This window comes from Pagrus major, chromosome 21 (genome assembly GCF_040436345.1).
Source record: "Pagrus major chromosome 21, Pma_NU_1.0".
Lineage (NCBI taxonomy): Eukaryota > Metazoa > Chordata > Actinopteri > Spariformes > Sparidae > Pagrus > Pagrus major.
This window is the reverse complement of record NC_133235.1, coordinates 19,294,918-19,315,758: the sequence shown is the minus strand read 5'-3', so window position 1 is coordinate 19,315,758 and position 20,841 is coordinate 19,294,918. Positions and strand designations below refer to the sequence as shown.

At 39.3% G+C, this 20,841-nt stretch overlaps 3 protein-coding genes across 3 annotated transcripts; 2 read left to right on the top strand and 1 right to left on the bottom strand.

Annotated features, from left to right (window-relative positions):
* The first annotated feature begins 5,713 nt into the window (after positions 1-5,713).
* Positions 5,714-7,519, top strand: LOC141016973 (CCN family member 1-like). Its single transcript, XM_073491587.1, has 5 exons — positions 5,714-5,789; positions 5,880-6,093; positions 6,185-6,532; positions 6,638-6,843; positions 7,204-7,519. Exons 1-5 carry the CDS (start codon positions 5,748-5,750, stop codon positions 7,498-7,500), a joined length of 1,107 nt encoding a protein of 368 aa, XP_073347688.1. The 5' UTR covers positions 5,714-5,747; the 3' UTR covers positions 7,501-7,519.
* A 2,925-nt stretch (positions 7,520-10,444) lies between these two features.
* Positions 10,445-17,895, bottom strand: LOC141016249 (outer dense fiber protein 2-like). The gene is made up of 17 exons (XM_073490507.1): positions 17,861-17,895; positions 17,344-17,518; positions 17,125-17,248; positions 16,500-16,631; positions 16,271-16,345; positions 15,521-15,592; positions 15,326-15,442; positions 15,056-15,241; positions 14,836-14,945; positions 14,599-14,734; positions 14,182-14,292; positions 13,643-13,747; positions 13,050-13,208; positions 12,540-12,640; positions 12,282-12,444; positions 10,810-10,935; positions 10,445-10,693 (listed from the first exon to the last, which is right to left on the bottom strand). Exons 2-17 carry the CDS (start codon positions 17,505-17,507, stop codon positions 10,520-10,522), a joined length of 2,055 nt encoding a protein of 684 aa, XP_073346608.1. The 5' UTR covers positions 17,508-17,518; positions 17,861-17,895; the 3' UTR covers positions 10,445-10,519.
* A 216-nt stretch (positions 17,896-18,111) lies between these two features.
* ift22 (intraflagellar transport 22 homolog (Chlamydomonas)) lies at positions 18,112-20,840 on the top strand. The gene is made up of 5 exons (XM_073492172.1): positions 18,112-18,365; positions 19,683-19,765; positions 19,951-20,037; positions 20,140-20,342; positions 20,429-20,840. The coding sequence occupies exons 1-5, from the start codon at positions 18,327-18,329 to the stop codon at positions 20,575-20,577; spliced, it is 561 nt and encodes a 186-aa protein (XP_073348273.1). The 5' UTR covers positions 18,112-18,326; the 3' UTR covers positions 20,578-20,840.
* Position 20,841: the final 1 nt, after the last annotated feature.

The following is a 20,841-nucleotide window of genomic DNA, read 5'->3' as shown; positions in this document are numbered from 1 at the left end:
TCTTGAGTATAAACCAGAATCAGAAGTGCTTTATTGATTCCAGAGGGGAAGTTGGTGCATTACAGTAGCTCCTTCTTGAATAGAAATATCACACTATAGAGAGATTGAATAAAATATATAGAAGACAATAAGAAATAAGTAAAAATGGAATTTATAAGAAGTATAATATAAAATAGCTAAAAAAAAACCCTAGTGCATTAAACTGTATGTGTCAAATATTTACATTTACAAAATAGAAGAAACAGGGATGAAAGATATTATTGCAGCATGTAATAGTTGACAGTAGTTAACAATAAAAGACTTTGTTACAAAGTATGAGTTTTGCATTGAAAATCTTTGGCTACGTAAGTGAATCTACAAGAAGTATTAACATTAACATTTTCTTAAAGTGGCAAGAGCCAAAGTGTTATACTGAATGGAGGAAGGAAGGAGGCATTTTAATGTTGTAGCTGGTCGAGGTGGATCTGATTTTAAATACGTATAAGCTGATCATGTGTTTTGTTTGTAAAATCTTAATCTATAAAGTAACTAAACCTGTAACCTGGGCTGGATATACAGTACATACACAGGCATTCAAGGCATATGCCTCGTGCCTCCTTGCCACTAGGGGGCTCAGAGGGGAAAAGAACATCAACTGCCTAAATTAAACTTTTACATAGAATAGTATTTTTTAATGTAAAAATCATTTAAAAAAAGAAAAAAAAGGATCTGATTATATATTTATTAATTTTTTTTATTAATTAATTTTTTTAAACATACACAACAAAAGTGTTTTAGTGGTTTCTCGTCATTGAAAGTCAGGAGAAACAGGTTAATGTACGTTTTCCATTTAAATATGTAAATCCACCGATTTTTATTCCTTTTACTGCGTTAGTCTATTTATCTGTTTTTAATTCCTCTGATGTGATATCTTTTATTACCGTCCTTTACTGCTTTTATTTGTTCACATTAATCTATTTATTATCCTTTATTATTTTTACTGCTTTTAATCTTTTTATCTGTTCAAAATTCCTCTGATGTGATGCTGTGTTCCTATCATAGTTTATTGATTTATTCTTTTATTTATCTCTATCTCTATTTCTCTCTGTTTCATCGCTTTTATTCCTTTTACTTGTAATTACTCATATTGACTTTTTGTGTTTTTACATTTTCTGTACTGCTTTATTGTTTTAACTCACCTTAGACGAGGCTTCCTTGTGTTTGGCTTGACTGTTGAGTGTTTATTCTGTAACATTTTCTTCTTGAGCTTCTTGCTTTTGCTTGTTTGCCAAAGCACTTTGTAAACTCTGTTTTTAAAGGTGCTATATAAATGAAGTTTATTATAATTGTATTGTTATTTGTAATGCATTGTAATTTGTCACACTTAATCATCCCAAACATGGTTTTAAAGTTTTAAAGGCAGTAATAAAATTGGTGGTAACTGTTATAGGGGATTAGTAGAGAAAGTGTGAATCAAAGCATGGAGAACAAAATGTCCTCATAACTTCACAGTGAACTGCAGTGCATGAGAAGAACCAAAGTAACGCTCCAGTAAACATGAAATAAATTGCAAAATGGCAAAACACATTCAGGATTTTCTCTCCCCTCTAATCACGATATGCCACGAAGTGTTTGAGGACGGCTGCTCCCCGAGGAGATTGTTGTCAGGCTTGTTTTGTCATGTCCTGCACTGTAATATGTACTGTGTGGCTGGAAAACACCATACCCAAGCAGTAAGCTATGCTAACTGTAAATCAGGCCACGGCCTTCTGTTGCTCACTTGAGGGTTTTTGCATGCAATGATAATGATTTGAAATAGAGGGGAAATACAGGCTCCAAGAGCTACGTGGCTGCTGTTGCATCCCAACAATTTCTGGGGGAGAGCTTCAACAGAAAGATGCCCTTTAGATGTCTGGTGATAAAAGGTCAAACGGTGTGCAGACCAGCGTCTTTACACAAGGAAAATGTTCAAATCAACAAAGCATTCACAGAAACTGACAAAACGCGCCCACTTTCCTCCAGAAAAGTGTCATGATGATTCAGATTATTCCTGTTAAACAGCATGATGATTCAAATTAGTCCTGTTAAACAGCAAAGAGCAGCAGAATCAGCTGTGAGAGAGCGTACAGACACGAAGAAAAGGAGTCATTTATAGAAATGATGTAATGAACTGGATTTGTAATCATGTCTGCGCAGCACTTTCAGACGTTACTGTCTGCTGTACAGTGTGTGACCCGCTCTCAAATAACAGCCAAAACAAGCTTGTCTCAGACCCATTGTGGTTTGACGACACTGGAAAGGTATTTCCATTCTCTGTTGCCAATCTTGATGCCACACAGAAGGTGAATCCCATATTGTGTCTATTTCTGTTAACAGTATCACAACATTACTTTTACACTCAGTTTGTTTCTGCCCACCCAGCTTACCCGTTTGACTGCCCTCCAATTCTCATAAATATCATCCTAAATGACGCATTAATGAACCAAACCTCAGTTTTATGCTGCGCAGTATCAAGTGTCATATAAATAAGGTGGTCAACAAAGGTAAAAGCCTTGTCTCCCTGACAGGATAATCTCTCGGATGGGCATGTTACATAACATCTCTTTTTAAATGAGGTAAATCCGGTTTAATACCTGCTATGGTTGAACACAGGAACTTGACAGCAAGATGAAAGAAAACACTCCAAATATGGATATAGATTTTAGATGTAAGATGTTTAATCCATATGGCTAATTTTACATTTTGGGAAATACACATATCTATTTGCTTTCTGGCTAAGAGTCAGAAGAGCAGATTGCCACCGGTCTCTATGATCAGTATTTGAATCAGTGAACCTGACTTAAGTTTAAAAATATGCCTGCCAACACCTTTAAAGCCTCTGAATTAATGAGCTGTAGCTACGTTTAATGTTTAAAGATGCTCTGGGAGCTATTGTGACTCACTAGCACTAGCATGTTTCTGCACTGGCTGGCATGTTAGCAGTTAGCTCTGCAGCCATGTAGTTTAGGCCTACCAATTAATCCCCATCACCAATCCTCCAGAGCCACATGTGCCAGCTGTTTCCCTCTGCTTCCAGTCTTTGAGCTAAGCTAAGCTAACATCTTTCTGGACTTTCTCTGCATTTATGTCATAACGCAGTTATCATAGCTATGACTTATGGGTTGTAATCACAACTGGAATTTTTTTCTGAAGCTCCCTCATATCAAATTGACTGAATACCAAACAAAGCTAACAAATATGGATGCTTTAAACCAGCCAAACACCATTGTTCCATGCTTTAAAATTTTCAATTTCAGAGAGATTTTTGAGTTTAAACCCCCATATAAGCAAATTGACAATCTGACTTTAAAGGTGCTACTTGTTTACTTTGACCGTTTCATTACCAGATCAAAGTTTCTTGTAGTACCTTGAAGAAAAATGAGAATTTCCCTTATGAAATCATTTAAAAAGTATTAAACTGACATTAATATCAAAGTTTATACATTTTAAGATACATTCACATGTTGCTCTGTGTGAATGGGACGTGATTGTTGCAGGAACAGAAAGGGTAGATTTGGTGTAACATCCACAAACTGGTCAGTTTTACATGCAACTGTACTCCTTTCCAAGTTCTCCAGCTGCCTGTTATAAATCCGATATCCCTCTTACCTAACATGGTTCTGCAAATTCTTTATATTACAGCTTCGGAGGGGAAAGTTTCCACTCCAAACCACAACAGTCAGCAATTTCCAGGCATCTGTGAATGCACCGAGCTCACGCTTGTTTGCCCTTCATCTGCCGGAGCTGGCACCGACTCAAACTGGCCCTTGTAACCTCAGTTAGATAAGAAGGAGGCTGTGCCAGTCTGGTCTCTTGTTCTCACAGGTTATAATTAAAGGAAAGGCATTTTTTTCCCTGATAACTTCCATTGTTCTTTGATGTGGATATAAGAGGATGCTTTTTATCCTGGCAGCTATTTCAAAGAAACCTTCAGTGTTCATCCTGAGAGGAATGTTGCTTCAGGCATCGCTCAAGTTTTCTTCTTTCTTTCTTCTTTATTTCGTGTGTGTGTTTCTCATTCTGGACGCTCTCATTCAGACCGAACAAAGGATTCCAAGGGTTCAAGCATTCCAGGAGGCTCTCGTCTCCTTTTTGAAAATATTGAAGTCAAACAAACTCCTAATCTATCCACACCCTTGTAGGTGACTGACGGGAATTTTCGTCTGTGACTTTTACGTAAGAAAGGTTAGAAAATACAAACGCCGATCACAGACAAGGTGCAGCAGTCTAAACACGGCTTCATCCGAGATAGAAATTCAGTTGCTCATAGAAATATGTGGCTTTTCTTCAATATTTATGTCAGAACTTGTGGTGCCCCGATGTTGAATCCCTCGTGGGGCTGCTCTCACATGCGTGCGGCTGATGATGAAATATTTGAGGTATCAGGTATGAAGGTGCCCCATTTTTTTTTTTGCCCTTTACGTAACCACATTTCACCAGCAGTTTTCTTTTTTCCTTTATTTAACCAGGTTAAGTCTCACTGAGATTAAGAAATATTCGCTAACAATAAGTATAATTCAAAAAACTTAAACAGAATAAGCAAACTTTTGCAAACCACAAAAAAGAGGTGTAAAGTTTTAAAAGTATGCTAATAAATGTAAAATTTAAGACAGGGTTCGCCAACGCTTTTAGCTTAGCAGCTACAGCGAAGATTTCAGCTTAAAAATGGGTGTAAATAATGTATCTTCAAATGAATTTGGGATCTCTAGCAGCTGATGGAAAGTTGGTCAAAGTTTCTTGGTCCACAAAACATTTCTGGAGCAGGAGACTTGTAGCTGGAGACTTGTTTTAAGACGTTAAAAAACAACCGAAATAAACACAAGATGGCTCCTTGTAGCTTGTCCAGCATACACCAAGTCCTCTGGAAGCCCTGAGATCACAAATTAATTTGAAAAAACATCTTTTACACCCTTTTTCTTCACTGTAGCCGCTAAGCTAAATGCGTTAGTGTGCAGCCATCAGAAGTGGGTGCTCGAGCTTGATCACAATTCTTTTAAAAACCATTTGGGATCTCGGGTACACTGGTAACTTGGATAACGCTGGACAAGCTGTATGGAGTCATTTATGTTTTCTTTTTTCTTCCCCATCTACAGTCCCCATCTACTTCAGTTCAATCCTGCAACGCTGTTTTGCTGTGAAGCTCCAGAAATATTTTGTGGACTACAAAACTTCACCAGACTTTCCATCCACATGAGGGTGAGTAGATAAAGACTGAATTTTCATTTTTGGGTGAACTCTTCCTTTAATGCATAATATATTTAGCAGCCAAATATGTAATGCATTGCTTGAATAGAAAATGTCATTATGCCATCATTCACTTCATAGAAATAGTAACTGCAGGGACTGGTTTACCTCATGACTGAGGAATTACTTGTGGTTTTACTTAATGATCACAGAACAGATATAAAAATGATATTTAAATCGGAAAGAAAGTCCTGAAAGACTGGAAGTCAGACTGGGTGGTTCTTGGCTCGCTGAGTGAGACAAAAAGAAAGGAGGTGAGGGGGGGGGGGGCAGCTTCTTATGGGCTTATGGGAGGACGCGTGGAGGAGCATTCCTCTCATAGTTTCAGGACACCTCTTCAGCCTGCGCATACGTCAGATCAGCCTGAGTGTATAAAAGGAGATGGGGACTCCAAAAGAGGGAGAGCAAGCAGTCGCCAACTCACTGCCAGGTCTGGTGTTTGACAGAGAGAAGAGATTTCTACTCAGGACAGAAAACTTGTGAAGATGTGGAAGGTTTTTGCCGTTGTGAGCCTCTGCGTCACAGTGGTGAGGAATAACTGTTCATTCGTAAGTTGATTGTTCATGTTTGGAAGATAACTTTTGATGAGAAATATCTGATGTCTTGTTTTACCTCAGGTGTCAGCCTCATGCCCGAAGGACTGTCGGTGTCCCCCTGACACCCCCAGATGTGCAGCAGGAGTCAGTCTCATGCTGGATGGCTGTGGATGCTGTAAAGTTTGTGCACGGCAGCTCTTTGAGGACTGCAGCAAGGCACAGCCATGTGACCACACAAAGGGACTGGAGTGCAACTTTGGAGGGGTATATGGCTCTGCTAAGGGCATCTGTCGAGGTACAGTGACTCTTTTTTCAGTTTTTTTTAATGAATCATATCACTTTTCTCTTCTTATTTCAAACCTCACAACTTTCTGTTTCTCTAACAGCCAAATCAGATGGAAGAACGTGTGAGTACAACAACAAGATTTACCAGAACGGGGAAATCTTCCGTCCAAACTGCAAACACCAGTGCACTTGCATGGACGGTGCTGTTGGATGCGTCTCCCTCTGCCCACATGAGCTCATGCTGCCCAAACTGGGCTGCGCCAAGCCCAGGCGGGTCAAGGTACCGGGACTGTGCTGTGAGCAGCTTGTCTGCCCCGAGGGAACAAAGACAGAGAGCTCTGCGATGAAGAAACACAGGAAAAAGCACAGCAAAGACAACAAGCCGTCTGAAGACGACCTCACCAACAGGAATGAGTTGGCGCCTGTGTGGAGAGGAGAGTCTTTACCTGGTGAGCCGTTTGAAACAATGCATCAAATATCTGGAGTTTTTCTTGTTGCACATCTGTCTTCTTTCCTTTAAAGTGTTCTAAACCTTATATTTGTTCTCTGTGCAGCTTTCAAGAGCCACCCAGTGGGCCACATGATGGTCAGAGGAGTCGAGTGCGTGTCTCAAACCACAGATTGGTCCCCCTGCTCTAAATCCTGCGGCACTGGAGTGTCCACCAGGGTGACCAACAGCAACAACCAGTGCAAACTGGTGAAGGAGACTCGGATCTGTGAAGTCCGCCCATGCAACCACATGACCTTTAAAAGAATGAAGGTACATTCCTTTTTAATTTCCTATTACAGCACGTTTTAACAAAGATACATTCAAATAATATATTTCTATATTGGTCTGTAATGTGAGCATTATTTGTCGAATAAGATCATAAAGGTGCAATATGTAAGAATTTTAGTTCTAAAAACTTCCGTAAGGTTGTGATGTCACAACTATACAGTCACAGTGGCCGGTGCTTAGGCCTGTGAGAGCTGACCAATCAGAGCAGGCTTTTGGGGAGGTGGCTTTCTTAAAGAGACAGATACTTAAATAGAGCGTTCAGTCACCCAAAATAAAAGTATGACAACAACGAGCACAATATGGCATCTTTAACACATGCTCTTCATGTCTTCTCTCTAACAGAAAGGTCAGAAGTGTACACACACAGAAAAGGCGAGCCGTCCACTTAAACTGTCCCACGCAGGCTGCCGTAGCCTGGAAAAGTTCCAGCCGAGGTACTGCGGGTCCTGCTCAGACGGGCGATGCTGCAGGCCTCACCGAACCCAGACGTCACCCGTCCACTTCCGATGCAGGAACGGCGAGATCATCAGCAGGATGGTGATGTTGATTGAGTCTTGCAAGTGTGACCTGAACTGCTCTGAAAAGACGGCTTCTCGTCACAGACTTTTTAATGATATCCACAAACTGAAAAAGTTCTGAATTCAAGAGGAAAAGAAAAATGTGCACTTTGAGGTTACGGACATCTGTAGGATGAATTTCTTGAACTTTATTGTTCATGGTTTTGCTTCATAACATTGGAGCTTCGTGGTTTGCTTCATTTTGAAGCAGTTTTTTTTAATATTGTGAAAATTCTTATTTTTCTAGTTAAACAAAATCTGTTTTATACACACACTTCACATAACCTATTTAAGCCTCTCATGACAAGACATGTCACATGACTCAAGGAAATTATCTAAAAACTATGGCAGCTACTTTATCAGTCATTACACACATGTCGCCATGTTTCTGTTGATTTTCTGTACTTATTCATTTTATTTATAAGGATTTATATTTCACACTTCACTTAAAGGTCCAGTGTGTAGGATTTAGGGGCGGAAATTGATTACAATTAATAAAATAATTGGTGTATAATCACCTGAAACTAAAAATCGTTGTGTTTTCGCTACATTTGAATATGCCTTTTATAACTACAAAGAAAACGGGTCCTCTTCCACGGGGTCCGCCATGTTTCTACGGTAGCCCAGAACAGACAAACCAAACACCGACTCTAAAGAGAGCCCTTTCATATTTTTTGTGTCTTAACCGATCATCGTAAGAGAGGTTGAGGTGATTTTGTTTTGTTTGTTGTCATCTGCTACCTCACAGCTATGCCACTTAATCCTACACACTGGTCCTTTAATGGATTGTTAGATTTATTCATGAGTTATCGTCACGATAATATTGGTATGACATCCTGTTATATGACTGAATGCAGAAAATATGCAATACTGTATATAAGGTGGCCAGTTAACTGCCAAACTGTCAATTTTATGTTTTAAGTTTTCACAAATAAACTCATAAAACTGCACTTTTCCAATTATTTTATTCTTTAAGAAAGAACCAAAGATTTTCAGGTTCAGGGCCTGCAATAGTCTGAAAAAAGGGAAGTTCTCAGGGGGTCTGTTGTAACAGTTTTCGGTAGGAAATGAGCTATACTGTTTCAACTGCATCTGGCTGACCCACTTCTGGGAGGACCTACATGTCACTGCATAGTTTTGGGAATTAGTGTAACGTAAACCTCAGAGTGGTTTTCCTGCTGTTGGACAGATGCTGGGCACACGCCACAGAGTTTTGTTTTATGAAGGAGTTACAGGGTGTATAGAGAATGATCTAAACTTTCCACAGAGAGATTGTACCGTCGAATACCTCATTCACCAGCCTGAATGTGAGATTTGACTAGAATGACTGTGTGTGAACACAAATATTCAAGGATTATTTTCCATCTGATGAACTTTATACATCAGTTAGCCGACTGTATGTGTCCTTCACACAATCTTTACAAAGTATGCATCAGTAAAGCCTCGTGTTTGTTTAAGATAACTGGCTCAACAAATTCAAAAAGGGTCATCCAACTTATTTGCATTAAATATGAACACGAGCTCAGGGATTGTCCATCATGGTGCTGACTCATAGTATCAGCCAAACTGCCAGAAGTCAAATGTCAGCTTTTTTTCCACCAAACAGCAAAGAAAAGCAAATTCCCAAAGTGTGCATAGAATTACGTAAACGGGCAAGACCAAGAGGGCAAGAACAAGGGCGAAGGAAAAACAGGGGTACTGACGCACGCAGAGATGAAATGGTTCCATCCCCTGACGGAGAGCACAATAGAGCTTTGTCTGTGAGAACCTGAGAGCAGCGCTGCTCACTCGGAGGGAATACGTCCACAGCAAGGTCACATCAGAGTTTGGACGCAGGTCTGGACTCATTTATTACCATAGATACAACAGCAGAACAAGAACAGGACAAAACAAACTGTTTTTTAGGTAAACTGTGATTGAGAGTTTAAAGTGGTTTGGAAAAGTCCCAGTGTTGCATGTATCTCAGTAATTGTGTTGGCAACCCTCAAGGCACGAGCTTCACAGCTGACAGCCAAACAATCGATTTTCAGCTGAGGATCAGAACATAAACACATTCAATATTCAGCACGTCACACATTTTGTTTTATGATCATGACAAGAACAGACACAAGGTTGTTTTCAGCATCAGCAGGTTAACAGAAGTGTTTCATGTTCACATGTAGCACCATGGAAAAAAATAAAAACCTTGCAGGTAAACTTGGAGGGGTCATGTGTGAATCCACATAATATTTGGTTTTTAAGCACGACTTGTATTGATTAATAATTGCTTTCATAATTGGGTGTATAAACAGTTTGTGCAGCTTCAAAACATGGCAAAAAAGTTTGATATAGAGCCAGTTGCACAAAGACAGACCCAGTCTTACTTTGACTAAGGTAGATTGATGACTAAATGCACAATGCATTGTATGTAAATGAGTCACCTTACAAAAACATGACTAGCAAAACAGTTCCACCTAGTGGCATGTCACTTTTTCCTATCTGGCAAGTTTTGGTGTCTTGATTAATCATTTTAGTAGAAAATAGATCCCGATTTGCCATTTTCAGATTGTTTGTTTTATCTGACCAACAGTCCAAAACCCAAAGGTATTTAATTTAAAGTGATGAAACAGAAAAGCCCAGTAAATGTAATCTTAACATTGAAATGGATAACAAAAGCCCAGCCACATTGTTTTAGGTGTTGAAGAGATAACCAAGTGTTAAATCGAACTTCGAAGACTCTAAAAGTTGATCAGTAATGTTTAAGCAAGAGAAAAGTCCTACTCAACTATCTAAAATCATTCTGAAATCAAGACTAGAAATTATGCAACTGACTCTTTATCATATAGGAATAAGACGAAGTAGCACCAAGACTTAACAGTACAAACTTTGCATATACATATGAAAATATGTAATATGTAATGTCTATTGGGACTTCAGCTAAAAATCTGTATCAAACATGACAACAGCAGATTTCTACCTTTAAAAAACAAAACTCCCTGATTCACATCTAAATATTGACAAACTCATAACCCTCAAACATAAGCTCTTGCTTACTAGTTTCATTCTCATCGTTAAATAAATTATAAATATTACACAAATAATGCAAAAAGATTAATCCTGTATCATTTTAGAAAATATGATGATCCAAAAGTCGATGTTTGCAGTCCCTCATCAAACATGGTCTTATAAGAGTTTTTGAGAAAATCCACGTAGTTCTGAATGCTTTGCTTGTGGCTCTCTGATTGGTCCAGGCTGAGCTGCAGGTCCTTCAGGCGCACCTCGAACTGTTTCTCTGCCTGCAGATTAAGATATGGACACATCTCAAGTTGCATCAGGGATGAATTCAGTACAATCTGAGCATGCGCCTTCACATTTATTTGCTTTACATGGTTGAGAAAAGCGTGATACTTACAGTGAGCTTGCTCTGGCGGAGAAGCCTCAGCTCATTGTCCCTTCTGCTCCTCTCAGCTTCCAGCTCCAGGATTTTCGTCTGAAGGGCCTCTTCTCTGGAAACAGCCTTGTCCTTTACCTTGTTGACCTGGACGAGTAAAAAAACGCTGAACAATGAAACAAACACCTAGAGTACGAAAGACTGGGTGTTTATAACAGGGGGCACAGAAAATATAAACATGTTTCAACAGGTTTGATTGTGCTGTGTCACATCAGTCAGAGACAAAATGGTGATGCCTTTATATGTCAGAAATGATTACTTTAAAGTAATATCACAAACACTTCATATATATTTTTCTGTCATCATATGAGGTTAGACAGTGGGGACTGAACCTATGGTCCACTGATGAAAGCCATTGCATTTGCAGTATTATGAATTGGATGTCTGTGGTGACATTGCTGGCAAAAACCACAATTGGAGCACAGTTAGTGATGCTTTTTCCATCAGCAGGGAGTGTTTGGTCTGCCAGGGAGTGTAGGCAGACCCAATGCAACAGACTCACTCTTCAACTCACTTGTGAGTGAAGCAGCCAAACAAACAAAGAAAAGACTTTTGACTACAGACAAAGTAAAACATGTATGAATCCTGAGAGAAAGACTTTTTTAAAAGTCAGTGTGTTCAGCTCTCAGTACTTTTGTAGCTTTCTGGCTTCTGATCCCTTTAGTTTCTCTCATCCTGTTTGTACTTTCAAACATCTGCTGTGTTTTACTGTTTCATTGTGTTCACTTTCAGCTGTTTCAGGAGTCATATCGAGTGACTGCTGGTGAAAACACAACGTTTACTGTAATGCTGCTTCATGATAAAAGCTTTTAAATGACTAAATAACTGGGGCTTTTATTGTGAAGAAGTTATAATAAAGAAAACGTGTTCGTCACGGAATTAAGGGAGCCACTTTGTTAGCGGTGATCCTCCGATAGTATTGCAGGGATCGAGACAAGTAAGTCATTGGTTTAAGAAACACCTTCATGCAGGTATCCCAGTTGTGGTGGAAATGCAAAATCCCGGCCGCGCCAAGTCAAACTGATTAGAGCCAGGCCGGCAGATGTAATGGAAAAACGGCATTGAAGCGAAGGTACAAAAACACACCTGCAATTACAGCTCATCGCCACAGGTGCCGCCAGAGTGAACAAAACAGATGTCCGAGATTGTTACTTTAAAGCTTAAAACTGAGGTAGAACAGAATGAAACACTAAAATGTGAACATTTGCATTAATGTTTAAACTCTTTACAATCCAAATAAAAAACGCTGAATTTATTGTTTGGTTAACCTAACATTTAGCAATCTGCTAGACAGAAGCATAACACCAAATACAAAAATAAATGTTTTGTCATAGTTGTTTGTTGGTGGCATCATGTGGATTTAAGCTTTAACTACAACTCAAATCTCTTTCATTATCACTTCATACTCAGACATCCCTGTCTCTGATCTGTACCTGCTGTTTGACGTCTGATAAAGCCGCCTCCAGCTGCCGGCTGAGGGCCTGACACTCTGAGGAGCGCTGATCCAGCTGCCGGTTACTGTAGCTCAGAGCTTCCTCCTGAGCGGCGAGCCTCCGTACCAGCTCCAGGTTCTCCTGCTGCAGCACGTCCATTTGCCTTCAAATGCATGTTAAACAATTTCTGCTTTTGAATCTGTAAAAGGAGACCGAAACATCTGACATCTAGACAACAGAGACAAGAGGATGTCTTACTTGTGGAGAGAAACCACTTTCTCTTGTAGTTGTAAATTGGCCTCATGAATCGACTCTTTCATGTCCACAGAGGATCTCAGCTGCTTCGTCTGACTCTCCATCTGTATTTGTAAAATGTTAAATTCAGAATCACCTGTATTGGTCACAAGTGACTGGAGGTGATATTTAACATCACATGCAAAATTGGATACACCAACAGCCCATTTAATGCTTTTTGCCACAATCACGCAAACACAATATGGGCAGTTTTCAGGATAGAGGACAGAAACACGTGGGTGATTGAAAAGGACTCACACAGCAGAAAAAAACTCACAAATGCGTACGTAGGTAAGGATGGTTGCAACCTAATTAATTCCACTGCAATGAGAGTCTTTAAATCACAAACATCAAAACGAACTCACAGCAGGACCAGAACACAAGATGCACATGGGGTTGTACTACCGCCTAGTGGTCAGATGAAGGAAAATGACTGCATTTCATTCTCTAACCACCGCAGCTCACGTTTCACACCTGAACCTGCAGTTGCTTAATGGACTCTGACTTTTCTGAGCACTTCCTCTCTGAGCGTCGCAGGTTCTCCTGGCACTCGAAGAGACTCTGCTCAGCAGCGCTCAGTAACTCGGGGTAAGACTCCAGTTCGTTGACGCGCCCCTGCAGCTTCTGCCTCACCTGGGCTCCAGAGGATGGCAGAATAAGTGTTGGGATTAGACAAATTATTAGCCTGAAGTTTCATCACACCCCTCGAAGAGATGCTCACAGATGCGTGTAATCCTTTAAGCGTGCAGAATGAGCAAAGATTCATCTTTAGACAGAGCTTTGCGTTGTTAGTCGAAGTGTTTTGCTGCCCAGAATAGTTTGGTAGAAAGCAGGTCCACGTGCAACAAATGTTACGCAGCTGAAAAAGTAGAAGTTAGATCTAACATCTCATGAATAACTGGCCATTCAACAGCAGGAGAAACAATGCTGTGGAGCTGAACATGCTACAAAAAGCACAACATTTCTGTTACGATTTGTTATTAAAAATAACTAAAAACAAAGAAATTAGTCACATTGTTAAACATCTTATCGAACTCAAAACTTTATACGGAGAGGCGGGAGGTTACCTTCTCAACTTCTGTATCTTTTCCATCTCGCGTCGTCTCTGCCTCTCTTAAAACAATTGCATACTTTATCCTCAGATCGTCTATCTCAGCTTGAAGCTCTGCAACCTAGAAAAAAATAGAGAACAGTGTTATTGTGGTCGCCTTTTATCTTTGAAATACTTAAAAGGCGAGTTGGAATAAGATGATATAATCACTATGATAATCCTTTTATCCTCTTTTTGCAACGCTAAGGCTCAAACAAAAGCACAAAACATGACTTATTTATAGCAAAAGAAGAAAGGATAAAAGGATTAACAGTTGCCTTGAAATAAAGCACAAGTGCTTCATGTTCCCTGACCAGATGTCCAATGCTTTTTCCCCCACAGTTCTGATAATGAATTCAAATAAATACAATCATATACACCTAAAAACGCCTTATGCTTCCTTTCACATACATCACAGCAATTAATATGCCATACCATCTGCCGAGGAAACACTATTTTTTCTAAAAATGAATCAAATAAGAAGGTAATGAGTAAAATTAATGAGCACATGTTGACCTGATATTGGTGCTGATCGGTTTGATGTTTCCTCTCCTGAGCCGTGACCTTCTCCTCCACCAGCGCAGACTCACAATCAGCCAGCTGCTGCTCCAACTCGGCAACATATGTCTGCGATCACACGAACATCAAATTACTTTTAGTCAGAAGCAATAACAGAGTACAGCTTTTGCACACCTGTGGATCGACAGGTGCGTAGTAGAAGACCAAGGGCCAACAAAATCAGGAAAAAACTCCCAAACGCTGTTCACTTCACTTGCAATTAAGTTTAATAACTGTTATTAAACTTAAATGCAAGTGAAGTGAACAGTGTCAAAATCAGAGAGAGAATGTGACAGGATATAACAGACGTTCACAAAAGTGTTTTCTACTTTTACTGTAATGACTCTCGCATGCAAACTGTTTGGCACCTTGTACCTTGAGTTTTGCATTATTGACGCTGAGGTCTCCATTTTCAGCAATGAGTTTTTCCACACGTTGCATCACAGTTTCGTTGGCTGCTGTGAGCTCATCCTTCTCTTTCTGCAGCCTCGCTGTCAAATCTGCAACCTGACTACATTGAAGATGCACATTTAAAATTCATAAGTGAAAATAGCCGTTTGTCATATTGATCTGTGGCATCTGGCATGTGGAAAAGAAAGAAAAAAGACAAACCTTTTCAAAAATTCTATATGACCAACAAGTTTGTCTGTCTCATCTGTGATCTGCTCCTTCTGTCGTCTCCTGGAGTCTTTCTCTAAACGTGCTTTGATCAGCTCAGCATCCTGTTCTCCAACCAAGAACACAAAGTCAAAGAAAGATCTTGAACAAAGCGACTGCACATTGAAAACACACAATCTTAAAAACAAAAAGAAATCACAGCTTTTTTTCATACCTTTTCCTTTAATTGTGCATAACATTTCTCGATTGCTGCTTCAAATCTCTCAGCTCTTAGTTTCTGTGCTCGAGTGGCTTTCTTGAGAGACTCTTTGTCCTGTGCTGCCTTCTCAGTTAAAGATGTGATCGAGCCTTTCAGATCATCAATCTCCATCTTCTGCTCGACCAGAGTCCTCTCCAGAGTCTGGAAAAGACATGCACACCCATTAAGATGAGTTATGATATGACACATTTTCTTTAAGGGTTAGGCTGATAGAGGCCTTTGTACCCGCATCTGAACAGTCAGGCGATTGTTTTCGGCCTCCTTGTGGCGCAGTTGCCCCTGCAGGTGAGCACGAGTCGCCTCCACAGACTTGGTCATGTGAACTGCACTCTTCATGTTCTCCTGTGAAGAACAATATAGACAGATGCTTTAAAACGCACTTTGCAAGAACATCTATGTGAAAACGTCTGCTGTGCTCACCTGCTCTTCTCTCCGCAGATCCATCAGTTCTTCAACTCTTCTTTCTGCCTGACACAAATCTTTTTTTAGATGCTGTAGGAGAAAAATGACAGCGATCAGTACATGATTTAAGACTGCAGCTTGCGTAATTTTACAGTTTTTATGCCTTATTATGTTTAAAGGTGCATTCAGTTTAACACAGAAGATACTTTAGAGCTGCAACAATTAGTCAACCAATTGATTAGTCGATAGACAGAAATTAGTTGCCTGCGTTTTTGATTATCAGTTAATCGTTTCAGTCGTTTTTCAAGCAAAAATATCAAACATTTGCTGGTTCCAGTTTCTTAAGTATAAAGAATTGCTGCTTTTCTTTGACATTTCTGATTGTAAATGAAGAGTTTTGAACTGTTGGTTGGACAAGAGAAGCAATTTAAGAAACGTCTCTTCTGGCCTCGGGGAATTATAATGGCCAATTTTCACAATTTTTTGACATTTTACAGGCTAAACAATCAATCGTGGAAATAATCAGCTGATTAATCGATAATGAGAATAATTGTTAGTTGCAGCCCTACTGCATTTATGTCATATCTTTCAATCTATACATTTATTTTGTATGAAACTGTGGCTATGTTGGGAGACACAGCCTTGACATTCAGAGATCACAGACTACATTTTCAGCTAGTTTGCCACTAAAGCACAAAGCTTATATCATTTACACTTAAATTAGGTTCTTTTCTTTGAGTCATTGCAGAAACGTAATGAAACACTCACCTCATTTTCACTCTCAGCCTGTGTGATCTTCTTCAATAAGATGTCAATTTGGTGGTTGGCATTAGTTCGATCAGCCTATGTGGAAAGACATCAGCTTTTTAAAACAGTTTTTTCAAGAAGCCTTTACGACAGTCTTTCATTTGCTGTTATCGCCTACAGTACCACTGCTAACATAGATCCATGACTAACTATCCCGAGCAACATACAAGGTAGACATTTTGTCACCGACCTCTGAATCTTGGAGCTGTTTGAGTTTCTGTCGAACAGACTTATTTATTCGTCTAAAGTCCTCCAACTTCTCCAGCAAAAGTCCTCTCTGCCTTGAAATCCGGCGCTTATCAGTGACAGACTGTCTTGAATCCTTAGATGCAAGAAAAAAAAGTTACAATCATGGGTCATTTAAAGGGGCACTATGTAGTTTTGAAGAAGAAATTCAAACACAAAGTTTTCATATTTACAATATTAATGAGGTTAACACAAGCTCAGAAATATTTATACAATTTATTTATTCATTCTATTTATAGAAATACTTTTCCATAATTGAATAAACAAGCTGTTGTCAGAGGAAAATAAGGTCCCCAGAACACTGTTTAAACCAAGAAAGGTGGCAGGGTCCGCCAAATATAAACAAGGTCAATTTGTTTATTCAGTTTATTCAACCATCAAAACAAAGAGAGTTTGTTTATTTAGTTTGTTTAGGCATAAAAAATAATCAGTCAATGAAGCTCTTTCTCTTCTGATTAAAATGTCTTCGCCAAAACTACATACAGTTTTGCACCCTTAATGTCAAAATGATGTTTAACGTAGGATTTTTTTTTTTCTGGGTTTGTGTTTGCACCCAACTTGATACATACAGCAAATTCATCTTCCATGGCATCTTTAAAAGACACAAGTTGTATGGCAGCAGAGTTGGCAGCCGCTTCTGCATCCGTCAGTATTTTCAGGAAAGGGCTTTTTCCATCTGCGTAATCTCCACGACTAAATGAAAAACAGGAAGTAGATGCTTTAAATCAGATATGCTGTGACTGCTGTATGTTTAGCCTCACATGTTCATGCATCACAGGACCTCTCACCCATTAATATCAGCCTCTGGGGTCCTCGTGTGGAGACTGCTGCGTGCTCTGTTCCTTCTCCCCAGTTCATGAGAGCTAGCTAGGTCACCACAGCTCAGAGTGACATCCTCCCTGGTAGAGCTGAAACCAAGGGAGGGACTCTGGAGTTCATCCTCTGGAGACATGCCTCTTACTACTGACAAAACAACACATAGTAAAAGTCAGTGTTGACATACAGAGAGGGACAGGAAGTTAGCTGAAGACATGACTTTTAAAATTAGCTCAGTTACACTACATAACCTTGCACATTAGGACAGTAACAGTGGGTTGTCAAGCAAGCTACTGAGCTTACTCCATAGCAGCAGACAGTCAACAGTACAAGGTTAAGTGACTGCTAAGCTTCACGCTACACCAAAGACAGCACAAATTCTGTTAATTCTACCAAGTAAAAAACACTTTTATCAACATTATGGCTGTTAGACGAACGTATAATAATCAGTGACAAAACAAAGCCACTGAAAATGTAAATATTACTTACGCTTTCGCCTTGTGTCGGTTGTGAGCGACGCTACTCCAAACCGAAGAGCCCCCCTCTTAAAGATCGAAGCGGATTGGTTAGCTCTGGGGCAACGTGATGACATCAGCACATTTGCTCGCTGCTGATTTGTTCCCCAAGGGCAAAGTGGGCGGGACTAAGTTTGATTAAAGTTGAGAACAGCCAATGAACAAGACAAATCGAGGAGACTCGCTGAAACCATAGAAACGAACAGGAAGTTTACTGCCACGGTATCTCAAACTATTGCGAAGATTGTAAACATTTTGTACATTTCTTTGCGTGAAACTCCAAACTCAGCACAGCATTGGGAAGATATATTCTCAGATTGAAACTGAGTGTTATTTAACGTGTTTTGGTGGCGTAGTTTAGCGTTGCCAGAGCGTCTTTAGTCAAAGTTAGCTGGGCAGCTAATGCTGGGCAGCTAATGCTCGGCTGCTCTTGAGTGGACATGTTCAAAGCAAAAATACTCTTTATTGGACCCAATGAGGTATGTAAATTCCTTTAACCCACTGCAACGTAGCCTGTTTTTACTGTCAGATGTCGTCAGGTAACTACATAATGTCAAAACCGACAAATACACAAACATCAGAAGTGTATGCTTGCATCCAAAAGGTTTTCAGTGTTGACTAGCTTTAGATACCTTACAGTTTTGAGGAAATGCTACTTTTAGGCTACTTCATAGTTACCTTAATCATGTGTTTCCATGTTATGCTACTTCATAATTTTACTCAGCTACATTTCAGAGGAAAGTACTGTGCTGTGCTACTGTGCTAGTAACTACTAGTGACTTTCCAGGTTAATATTTTACTTAAAAAATGTGAATACCTTTATAAGACATTGTTATAGATTAAACTATCTACTGTAACAGTATATAAATATGGTGAAATTAGCGCCACCTCGACCAGCTACAACATTGATATGCTGTTACACATTAAAGCAACAATATGTAACTTTTTAACCTTACAATAACGGCTTCAAAATCATTTTGATGGTACAGTGTCTTGTAATAGTATGAATGGTGTCTCTGTCTCAGCCATTTGATCTTTTAGGGGTCATCTGATTTTTCCTTAAAAATATTAATAAAACTTGAAAAAAAAAACCCACAAAAATCCAATATAAAGAAGTGTGTCTCATTCAACCAGTATAGGAAGACGTCGTGTTGTTATGATGTAATGAGTGTGTAGTTTGCACCTACATTACGTTTGACAAATTGTTACAGACCTGGGGTTTATTTTTACAAGTGAAACTTTACTTTTAATACTTTTTCCTGCATTAGGATTTTACTTTTGATACTTGAAGTACCTTTTGGTAACATAATTTCCATTCTTTTACTTATGGTTAGTAAACTTGTGCTTGTTTTTGTGTCTTGCTTGGCTTTAAGGTGTTCAGCATTCTGACAATCAACTGTTGAACACAGTAACACTAAAGTAGAAGGTGAAACTAATTACATTAATGATGGCTCAGAACCCTTTGGGTGATCCACGAAGCCATATGGCAGTCTTAACAGTCTTAATGAAGATTATTTATTTGCATTTGAGTTTCCTGCTGTGTTGTTAAAGTGGCTGACACGAAAGATTAATGCCAGTGTCACACTACTCCACTTCACAGCAGGATGAAACACAGGTGACTGATGACTACTTATCACTAAGTGTCTGAGTAAGCTGTGTCAGTATATCAGAGCCCTGCAACTAGAACATGTAAATAGAATGTTTATTTATGTTTTATGTTTATTTATTAGTGTGTGTTTATCCTTCTAGTACTGTGACTGATATGATTATTTTAAATTCATTCATCTGTTTTCTAGAGTGGGAAAACGGCTCTTGCAAATTTCCTCTCAGGCACAACAGAGAATGTGGGAGGTGAATACAGACCTACTCAAGGAGTAAGGTACAAACCATAAGTCAACCAAAGTCTTTAAAACCATGTGAAGATTGAAATAACATGATCTCACAGATTGTTTGGTGCCTTATTTTAAAGTTTATGTAAAATCAGTTACACTCATTATTGGATTACTACATTTTGCCTTGGGAGGTATGAGAAAAAATAAATGAAGCCTTTTCTAATGTTTCAAGGATACTGGAGTTTGAATCACAACCTGAAGGCAGTGGTGACAGCATGCCATGTGAGGTTGAACTCTGGGACTGTTCAGGAGATTTTAAGTAGGTTAAATGTCATAAACATCATTTACAGTTAACAAATGCTTAGATATTATATATTATATAATTCCTAGATGCAGATATACACGTTCTTTTTTCGTACAGATTTGAATCATGCTGGCCTGCACTGATGAAAGACTCCAGCGGTGTGGTCATCGTTTTCAATCCAGATGTTCCTAGTCACCTCAAGGAAATAGAGACGTGGCATTCGATGTTTATCGCCTCCCAGAGCTTGCATGAAAACCAGTGTCTGCTCATAGCTCACCACAAGCCTGGCAGCGGAGTAGAAGAAGGACGGCTGCCATTAGGTATTTCCACTGCAGGCCTCCCAAAGCTGTTGTGTGAGTCATTATCACTATTTGTGGGCTAACATGTTCATTCTTTTTGATTGCAGCCTCACATTTGAGCAGACTGCCACTTATTCACTCCAACCTGGAGGAGGAACCGGAGGATGTGAGGCGAGCTTTCTGGAGATACTTGGGAAATGTTATTAATACAATGTCGGAAAGTCGAGAGCGAGAGGAGATGTCTATTATTACTTAGTAGCAAAGTAAAATATGCAGCTTAATGAGGAGGAGTTTTCTGGTATCGGCAATCTTTGTTCGAGTAAGACTCATGAACACTTCCCATTTTATGTCATTAATTATTCAACTTTGCTGTCATTCAGTTGTGCATGAAATCTTCTAAACCCTTTTGCAAACTTTAATGTTTTTGTTCAGTTTTGGTTTATTACATCATTTGTAAGTCTTGTTAATAAAATATGAACTATTTCAGTCTGGAAATGAATACTCAAGAGACTAAAGACAC